At 45.6% G+C, this 10383-nt stretch overlaps 1 protein-coding gene across 3 annotated transcripts; it reads right to left on the reverse strand.

The window, feature by feature from the left end:
- Positions 1–895: 895 nt before the first annotated feature.
- Positions 896–3553, reverse strand: LOC308570057 (tigger transposable element-derived protein 1-like). 3 transcript variants are annotated; one of them, XM_081164647.1, is made up of 3 exons: positions 3407–3553; positions 2867–2938; positions 896–2692 (listed from the first exon to the last, which is right to left on the reverse strand). In XM_081164647.1, the coding sequence occupies exon 3, from the start codon at positions 2664–2666 to the stop codon at positions 969–971; it is 1698 nt and encodes a 565-aa protein (XP_081020773.1). In that variant the 5' UTR covers positions 2667–2692; positions 2867–2938; positions 3407–3553; the 3' UTR covers positions 896–968. The 3 variants fall into 3 exon arrangements, with proteins under 3 accessions (XP_081020773.1, XP_081020774.1, XP_081020772.1); XM_081164648.1 differs by lacking the exon at positions 3407–3553 and having other exon boundaries at positions 896–2683; positions 2867–2987; XM_081164646.1 differs by lacking the exon at positions 3407–3553 and having other exon boundaries at positions 2867–2987.
- Between the last annotated feature and the right edge of the window lie 6830 nt (positions 3554–10383).

Raw genomic sequence — 10383 nt, forward strand, 5'->3', positions numbered from 1 at the left:
CAAGCTGGCTATGAATTTGTGATTCACATAGAACAAACTTTGTTACCCACACTGAAGCTCTTCTTTTTGATTAAAAAAACACAAAACTAAGCCAGATCAAAGCTGCAAAAGGAAATCATCTTAGCCAAAGCAAAGTTGTTCTGAGCTGTGATTTCACTAGTCTAAATGAAAACAAGAACAGAAAATGTCAAACTGCCGCAACTGAATTATCCCAAGACCTCAACAAAGACAACAGAAAATTCTAATGTAAGCAGACAGATTGCATGACAAGAGCAAATGCTAAGATACCCAGCAGATCAAAGGCATTAATATACAACCAACCCAAGGCCACAGTGTGAATACGAATATATATATTTTAAGTCAGCATACTTAAACCCAGTGCTTTCCCCCCTAGGGAAATAGGTACCGGTACTCACCATGAAGTTATTACAGTAAGTACTACACTTTTTAACAACAAAAAAGAGGTGCCAGTACTGTGTGCCATTCAGTACTCCCTGAAGAAAAAGAAGAAAGCACTGCTTAAACTCAAATTTAGACAAACTTTCCAGGAAATAGTGCAAAAAACAGCAAATTTGACTGAGGCTGCAATCCTAATGCTAAGAGTAAGCCCCATTGAATTCAATAGGATCTATGTCTCAGTAAGAATTGTGAGGTTTGTGCTGTAAATCTGTTATACAGTGGTGCCCCGCAAGACGAAATTAATTCGTTCCGCAAGTTTTGTCGTCTAGTGAATTTTTCGTCTTGCGAATCACGAAATCCCATAGGAATGCGTTGAAAATCAATTAATGCGTTCCTATGGTCAAAAAAAGTCCAAACAAAGCCAAATTTGGTACAACAAGAGTTTATTAAGTGCTCTTTAAAGTCACACATACTGTAAAGAGCAGTTCAAAAATTGAAGGGAAAATAAATTAACTTTATAAACATGACAGAAAAACATTTAAAAATCAACAAAGTGTACAGTACATTTTCTAAGACTCTGGGGGATCACTCGAAGAAGGCTCCTCTTCCACTCTTTGCTTCTTGCTCAAGAACCTGTCCATAGTCTGCTGCTTCATCCGCCTTTTCAGCACCTCCCTGAAAGGCGACATGACCATCGTATCAAAAATGTTCCCAACGTCATGTGCCACGTGCTTCTCAGGGTGGTGCTGCTCTGCAAAAGTCTGCACCTCCTTCCACTTCAGGCAAATGTCCCTCAGTTTTTCGGAGGACAGCCGTTCCTCAGTTGCTTCCTCCTCTTCCAGTGAGGCCTGCTCCTGCGCAGCCTCTGCCTGCAGTTCGACCAGCTCCACGGTGGTCAGCTCGTCGTCGTGCTCCTCCACCAGCTTGCAGACATCCTCCTCCGTGACCTCCAGGCCCATGGTCCTCCCCAAGGCAACAATGTCCTGCACCACTGTTGACTCTGGTGCATCAGAGTCACTTGGTGCCACACAGTCCGGCCACAGGCTGCGCCAAGCGCAATTCAAATTTCTCTGGCTGATCCCGTTCCAGGCCGTGGTGATCATCTTCAAACAGGTGGCGATGTCGAAGTGGTCCTTCCAGAATTCCCGCAGGGTGATGGTGGTGCAGTCAGTCACCTCGAAGCATCGCCTGAAAAGCTCCTTGGTGTAGAGTTTTTTGAAATTGGCGATTACCTGCTGATCCATCGGCTGGAGCAGTGGCGTGGTGTTAGGCGGCAGGAACATGATGTTGATGAAGCTGAACTCCTCCAACAAGTCCACCTCAAGGCCTTTAGGATGGGCAGGAGCATTGTCCATCAGAAGCAAAGCCTTCAGCGGCAGGTCGTTGTCCAGCAGGTACTGCTTGACAGCAGGGCCAAAAGCAAGATTGACCCAGTCCACAAACAGCACACGTGTGACCCAAGCCTTGCTGTTGGATCGCCACATGACACTCAGCCACTCCTTGTCAATCTTGTGTCTCTTGAAGGCCCGTGGGTTCTCCGAGTGGTACACCAGCAGGGGCTTGATCTTCAGGTCGCCGCTTGCGTTGGCACAGAAGAGCAGGGTCAGACGGTCCTTCATGGGCTTGTGGCCAGGCAACTTGGCCTCCTCCTGTGTGATGAAAGTCCTTTTGGGCATCCTCTTCCAAAACAGCCCGGTCTCGTCGCAGTTGAAGACCTGCTGTGGAACGTAGCCCTCCGTCTTCACAAGCTCCAGGAACTCCGCTGCAAAGTCTTCAGCCGCAGGAACATCAGAACTGGCAGCCTCTCCATGCCTGACCACGCTGTGGATGCCAGATCTTGTCTTGAACCGTTCAAACCAACCTCTGCTTGCCTTGAAGACTTCTGGCTCGCCTGAGGTTCCTGGCTGTTCCCGGATGAGGTCAGCGTGCAAGGCCTTGGCCTTCTCACAAATGATGGCCTCAGACACTGTGTCCCCTGCACGCTGCTTCTCTTCTATCCAGATGAGCAGCAACTTCTCGACCTCCTCCAGAACAGCTGGGCGGTTCTTCACGATCCTGGTGACTCCCTTGGCTGCATCAGTCGCCAGGATCTTCTCCCTCATCTTCAGGATGGTCCCGATGGTTGATGGATTCCTCCCGTACTCCCTGGCGATGTCCGTCACACGCATTCCGCCATCGTGCTTCCGGATGATCTCCTTCTTCATTTCCAGCGTCACCTTCTCCTTCCTCTCGCCGGCCACCGCAGCAGCAGTCTTCTTGGGTCCCATGGCAGCACAGCTCTTACCTTCGTAAACTCAGAAAAAGAAAAAGAAATAAGTGATGTGCTTCAAATCCAAAAAATTCAAAAGCACCCAGCCACCCACCACACAGAAATTAAAACCCAGAACCAAGTCCTTGAATCCCAAAAACCCCAACCCAAAATCCAAAATCCAAAACCCCCCAAAAATGTTTTAAAAGTTTAACTTACCAAATGGATGCAAGAGAAGTTCTGGAAAAGCTTCAACAATCAATCACCGAAGTCTTCAGAAACCTCAAATGGCTGCAAAATAAGTTTTGGAAAAGCTTCAAAAATCACCAATGCCTTCAAAAACCTCAACTGTTCTCACAGACACCCACCCACCCACAACACAGAAATTGCAAACCCCTCCCCAACTGCTCCCCCAGCCCCTCCCCAACTGCTGTAAACCCCTCCCCAACTGTTCCCCCACCCAGACAAAAAAAAATTTCAAAAAATAACAACAAATGCTCAATGGTCCCAGATTCCTGCAGAAACCTCTCCAACTGTTCCCCCAGCCAGCCAGCACTCAGAAATTCAAACTCAGGGGGAAAAAATTGAAAAAAAAACAACCTGGCCCAATGGTCACAGAAAATCATAAAAATTCCAAAAAAAGCTCCACAAGCTCCCAGATTATCGCAACCCCCCCCCCACAACACCAAGTCCTTGAATCCCAAACACCCCAACCCAAAATCCAAAACCCCCCAAAAAAGTTTTAAAAGTTTAACTTACCAAATGGATGCAAGAGAAGTTCTGGAAAAGTTTTGGAAAAGCTTCAAAAGTGAGCAAAGTCTGAGAAAAGGCTACAAAACCACGTGCTAACAGTTGCTCCTCGAAGTCAAGTCGCAACTGCAGCTGTTCAAGCTAAGCACCCTGGGTATTAACGGTTTTAAGAAAAAGGAAACAAAGTCGCGAGACGTTTTCGTCTTGCGAAGCAAGCCCATAGGGAAATTCGTCTTGCGAGGCAACTCGAAAACGGAAAAACCTTTCGTCTAGCGAGTTTTTTGTCTTGCGAGGCATTCGTCTTGCGAGGTACCACTGTACTAATTTACAGAAGGGGATTAATTCATTGTGACTGTACATTAACAGTCTCATTTGTATTTAAGAGTCCATATTTAGTTCTACTCTCAGAGGCAATATACTTTGGAATAACAGTTACCGGAAATGACATATAGTCCCTTCCGACTCCCCTCCCCGTGGATCTTGATGTAATGATTTTCTTCTCTGCATCTCTGTCATAACTATATTTTTATAAATCCTTTGTCAATCCATAGTTCACATTTTTACTACAAGTTTTCTGTCAATCCTCCCAATGTATGTAGTTGTTTACAATAGCTTTTCAAACAAATTATAAACTTTCCCCCATTCTTTATTTAAAGACCTCCTCTTCCTGATTTCTAATTCTTCCTATAAGTTTTGCCATCTCAGCCTAGTTCATCCATTTTGTCTGCCACTCTTCCTTGGTCGGAGTTGTACCATCGTTTCATTTCTGGGCTAAGAGAGTCCACGCAGCCGTGGTCATGTACATAAATAGTTTTGTCTGGTCTGTCGGGATCTCTGGTCCTATAATATCTAAAAGAAAAGCTTCTGGTTTCTTAGGAAAAGTTATTTTCGACATTTTTTTCAGTTCATTATATATCATTTCCCAGAAGTCTTTTATCATCTTACATGACCACCACATATGATGAAAAGTACCCTTTTTTCTTTACATTTCCAGCACATTTTAGACTTTGATTTAGAATGGTTTTCTTTCCTGATGGTGCAATTGCTTTTGGTGTGAACTACGGTCCAATGTGGTGTAGCGGTTAAGAGCGGTAGTTTCGTAATCTGGGGAACCGGGTTCGCGTCTCCGCGCGTCCACATGCAGCTGCTGGGTGACCTTGGGCTAGTCACACTTCTCTGAAGTCTCTCAGCCCCACTCACCTCACAGAGTGTTTGCTGTGGGGGAGGAAGGGAAAGGAGAATGTTAGCCGCTTTGAGACTCCTTAGGGTAGTGATAAAGCAGGATATCAAATCCAAACTCTTCCTCTTCTTCCATACCTACAACTGAGTGTTCCTTTCCCTCCCAGCCTTTTCTTGCAGCAGAAGGATCTGAGTGAACAGAGACCATTTGCACCATAATTTACTTACGCGGGTTCTCATTCACTTGAAAGATTGTCTCGCTGTCAGTGTTCACACTCTCAGGACCATCTTTGGTAAATGAGGTATTAGGATTCCCTCAAACACAAAGAGGTTTTGTTCATTTATTTTAAATCTCGCCAGCTCTTCAATGAGCTCAAGGTGCCACACGCATTTGCCCCTCTTCTCAGAGGTGTAGCAGGGGCAGGGGGGCTGTGGCTTTGGGTGCACATTTTGGAGGGGCGCGATCAGGCGCCCCCACAACAGGCACAGAGCCCTGGCAGCAGGGGGTTGACGGCAGCGCGCAAGGGGCCTGTTGGAAGCAGGCTCCGTTCACCCTCCACACGGGCTCTGTGCATGCCGCCGATGCCTCCTCAACCCCATCTGCACAGTCCACCAGGGGGCCACAACATTTGCCCTGCCCTGGGTGCCCGCAACCCACGTTACACCACTGCCTCTTCCCATTTTATTCTTGCATCAACTCTATGACATAGGATAGGCTGAGAATGCATGACTGACTGGCCCAAGTGAGCTTAATGGCTGAATGGGAATTTTAACATTCGTTTCCCAGATCCTTGTTTGACACTCTAACCCAGTAGTGAGAAACCTGTGGCCCTTCAGATGTTTCTAGACTACAGCTCTGATCATCCATGACTATTGGCCATTCTGGCAGGGGCTGATGGAACTCCAAAAACATCTGCAGAGCTACAGGTTCCCCACGCCTGCTCTAGCTGCTGTATCTCATTGACTCCCTTAACATGGTTTATGGTTGTTATATGGATTTGAGGTTAGCACTTGACCTGCAAGCTATGTCTCGGTAATATTGTATCTTAAGCCAATGAAAAGTTTGGCCAAAGATCAGAGCCATATGGAATGCACTCTGCTTCTTTCTGCTGTGACCCTTCAGATAAGTTCTTCCTTCTACGAGTGCGGCAGGTGAACATTCTTAAATTCAGAAGCTGTCAAACAAAATTTAGTGTAATAGGATGAGACAGCAAATCTATTACTGAATATTTGTGTTTGTCAAGGCCATCAGGAGAGCGCTGAGGCCCCAGAGGATTGCTTCTGCTTTCCTACTGCTAAACTGTGCCACGCAGAATTTGTCATTTGATAGACAGGTATTATTGCCTTGCCATTTTAGACTTGCTGTGGTCCTGTTTATGGTTAAGAATGCAATCATTCTGGGGAGAAGTTCTTAGAATTCAGCAGGTCTTGCTATAGGCAATATATGAGAACAATAATACAAAAGGATTTATCCTTGCCAAGCACTTTATGTATATATGGCGGGGTTTTGTGTGTTATTCCTCGCTTTATTCTCTTTTTGGCTTTCTGTATTCCATAAATGCATGTATTAAAGAAGAAAGAAGAAAAAAGAAGGCAGCCAGGCATCAATCATTTATCTACTTGCACTGGAATGCTTTCAAACTGCTAGGTTGGCAGGAGCTAGGACAGAGCAACAGGAGCTCACCCGTTGCGGGGATTCGAACCGCCAACCTTCTGATCAGAAAGTGAGGAATCTACACCTCTGGCTTCCCAGTGCACTGCTTTCCTTCTAGCCAGGTTGAAGATACCATTAATTAATCTAATGTCACCATTAAAATGCTGGAGGATGTGGAATATGTGTTTATATACATATCCTACTCTCACATGGAAAGGCCAATGGTGATCAATTCAGGCTGCTTAGCTTCAGAAACATTGTTCCCCAGGTACTGAGATTTCGCAGACTACTTAAAGGAGCTGTTTCTCTCTGTCTTGAGACAGAAGACTCCCTCCCTTCATGACATAGGGAACCTTCACTGAAGGTGTACAGTGGTACCTCTGGTTGCATACTGGAGGCCCGTTCACAACCTGAAAAGAGTGCAACCTGCAGCGGCGCACCTGCGCACTTGCGGGTTGCGATTCACCGCATCTGCGCATGCACGTCATGTCATTTTGCGTGTCTGCACATGCGCGAGCAGCAAAACCCAGAAGTAACCCTTTTCCAGTACTTCTGGGTCGCCGCAGGATGTAACCTGAGAGAACGTAACATGAAGCGGATGTAACATGAGTTATAACTGTATGCTACTTTGGGCTCATTTCAGACGCTGCAATGTGGGAGATGCTTAGCCAGTGCTATTTTTCTAGAAAAAGAGGTGCCGGAACTCACCATGAATGCCTCCCTCGTTCTCTTAGAATGGCAATGGTGCCCACCTGAGAGGAGCCGAAACTGAATTCCGAAAAGTTCCAGCTGGAAAAAAAGCCTCGGGTTTAACTATCAATGCCTTTTCCAGGGAACACTGAGAATTGTAGCTCTGTAAAGGGAACAGGGGTCTCCTAACAACTGTCAGCAGTCATAACAAACTACAGTTCCCAGGATTATTATTTTTTTGAAAGCCACAACCGCTTAAAGTGGTGTTATGCTGCTTTAAAAGTATAGTGCAGGTGAAACTGATTTCTACAGCTCTGGCAGGTAAAAATTATCACTTCAGAACAAAACTTTTACGTGCTTGTTATGTTCTTTCCCCTGTTCTTTATGTCTTATTTGTTTCCCCTGGTAGTCGTCGTTCCCTAGAATGTATCTTGTTCTGTAAACATGATGAAGGACGCACTTCTCTAAATTTGAAATATAGTTATAACTAAGGGGAAAACTAGCCATGCTTTGATGGCTCCCATTTAAAGTAAACAGCTCTCTCTCTCTCTTTCTTTTTAATGCCTCCTTTTACTCTGCAAACTCTTTAAAATTTAATAAAGCTGTTTTGTTTCTGTTTTTTTAAAAAAGATAAGTAAGATAATAATAATAATCTGTAAGCAATAAAAATGAAAACAAAATTGCAGGTAAAACGTAAGAAAATGAAACAGAGAAGAAAGCTATATATCATTTTTGCCTAGACAAGAGATGCTCAAATATTCAGAAATAGTTATGGTTAGATTTGCCATGCTAAACAAAGAGGAAATAATCCCCAACAGAGATTTGAGCCTATAAACTCTCTGTTATAGTACCGTCTATGCTAGTCTAATGGTGTAATATTTTGGCCACTATGCCTCAAATGTTCTTTCGGTGCTGGTGGCTTCTACAGTGGTGAGGAAAGAGAAAGCAGTTCAACGTTGCCAATTTCAGGATTTATCATCAGGGAAGGGATGCAGCAACAGACTTGACCATTCCCAGTTCTCCAGATTACTTAAGTGTCCCCACGTGTAGCTGCTGAGCTACACTCCTGCTAAGCAGCCCCCATATAAACATGGGTGCCCAAGGGACGGCAACCATATAAATCCTGCTGCTTATATTCTTCCATCCATTTCTTGCCTTCCTTTCTGCTGGTGATCAGCCTCTTCACAGTGGGCATCATTCTGACCTCCAAAAGAATATTATTGTTAGAATTCCTGCTACGTGATTGCAGTCATGGGATTGTTATCTTTCACATGACAGTGTATGTTTTGACTCCACAGAGTGGGAAGTGGGAAGACAGGATGTTTGTGTTACTGTGTTCCGTGAAGTGGGACTGTTGTCCTTTGTCCTTTCTCTCTTTGCTGTCTGATGCTAGAGAGAGAGGAAGCCGTGTTGCAGTGCTCCATGTGTGTTTATATGTAAATATATTAGGTTAGCCAAAATGCTGAGTTGCTGAGGTCTGTTACGCAAGCTGCGAAGACTCTGCAGATCCCCAAGTGTGCCGGTGTCGGTTGGCATCAGTCGCTGTGATGTTCAGGCTGAAGAAAGCTTTCGAAGTTCCCGAACGATCAACCAGGAGGGAGAGAACATGCCAGTCGGGGCATGTGTCTCTGCCAGGGTCCTACTCGAGAGTAGGACGAGCTCCTGACAATTATGTGGGTGTGTCACAAAATTATGGAAGGAAATAATATGAATGATGTTCCTAACATGCCATTTTCCACACAGAGAAAGGGCTGCAGCTCCGTGATAAACTATCTCCTTTGAATGCAGAAGGTCTCAGATTTAATTCTGGCATCTCCAAACAGAGTTGAAACCTTAGAGAGCTGCTCCCAGGCAGTGTAGATCGGGGGGGGGGCACAGACCTGGGAGCCAAATGCAACCCTCGAAGCCCCTCTCTCTGCCCCTCAAAATTCTCCCTAGGCCACACACCTCCCTGGCTCTTCTTTGCACCCCAATCATTTTTGTCCAACTGGAATGTGTCCTTAAACTCTCATAATTCTCTGCCTCTTTCTTGTCTGGCTGGAGGAAGGAGCAGAGTGTGTGAGTATGTAGAAAGTGGACGGCTATACAAAGGTAAAATCTGATTTTGTTGCTATCCTTGCTTTTGCCTCTGGTCCTGCCCACCCCTGGCAAACGGTCTTCAGAAGGTTGTGGCCTTCAGGGTGGAGAAAGTTCTCTACCATGAGTGTAGACAGTAGTAAACTAGATGGACCAATGATCTCAATCAGTATTAGGCCTGGGTGATGTATTGATACGTTGCCCAGGACCAGCCTAACGGCCAGAGCACAATGGTGCCTTCACCCGGTGGAATATTGCAGGCGAAACTGCAATCGCTTCTGAATCCCTCCTCCACCAGCACCTGATGTGCAGAGGAAGGAACAAGCTGCCTCAACCCCGGCCCCATGAGCTGCCAGTGTGAAATTGCTGCTCCTCCTGTCGTGGGACCTGGAGTGGGTTCACCTCAGTGCCTTGCAGGGTCGATGCACCTTTTCAACATTGCAATGTATATCGCGATGTTTGGCTGGTGATGCATCACAATGTTGAAAAGCTGATATTGCTCAGTCTTAGTCAGTGTAAGGCAGTTTCCTATGTTCTACATTGTAGGGAGGAGGGAGGAAATAATAATAATAATAATAATAATAATAATAATAATAATAATAATAATAATAATAATTTTATATCCCACCCTCCCCAGCCAAAGCCAGGCTCAGAGCGGCTAACAACAGTAAAAATAACACAGTTTACATAAAATCACAATCAATTAATTGAAATACATTATAAAATCAATTCCTTCTAAAATCAATTCAGAGTCAAATTAATGGCAACCATTGGGCTAGAGTTCTATGAGGATTACAGAAGGAGGGGGTCTGAATGTGCCTTGGCCAAAGGCCTGGTGGAACAGCTCTGTCTTGCAGGCCCTGCGGAAGGATGTCAAGCCCTTCAGGGCCCTAGTCTCTTGTGACAGAGCGTTCCACCAGATTGGGGCCACGGCCGAAAAAGCCCTGGCTCTGGATGAGGCCAGCTTAACCTCCCTGTGGCCCGGGATCTCCAAGATGTTTTTATTTGAAGACGGTAAGGTCTTCCGTGGGACATACCAGGAGAGGCAGTCCCGTACCTTAAACCTGATCCTGTACTCCACCGGGAGCCAGTGCAGCTGGTATAGCACTGGGTGAATGTGATCTCGCAGCAAAGACCCCGTAAGGAGTCTTGCCACGGCATTCTGCACCCACTAGAGTTTCTGGGTTAGTCTCAAGGGCAGCCGCATATAGAGTGAGTTACAATAATCAAGTCTGGAGGTGACCGTCGCATGGATCACAGTGGCTAGGTCAGGGCGAGAGAGGTAAGGAGCCAACTGCTTAGCTTGGAATCCATTTCCTCTTGAATTTGCTCAGTCTTATCAAAAATTACAGGATCAGCTGATTTCCTTTTCCATGCCTTTGTCTAT

Source organism: Podarcis bocagei (genome assembly GCF_964188305.1).
Source record: "Podarcis bocagei genome assembly, chromosome: 12".
In the NCBI taxonomy this organism is placed as follows: Eukaryota; Metazoa; Chordata; class Lepidosauria; order Squamata; family Lacertidae; genus Podarcis; species Podarcis bocagei.

Coding starts and splice junctions, on each gene's coding strand:
- LOC308570057 (XM_081164647.1), bottom strand. CDS start 2,666: ATGGGACCCAAGAAGACTGCTGCTGCGGTGGCCGGCGAGAGGAAGGAG.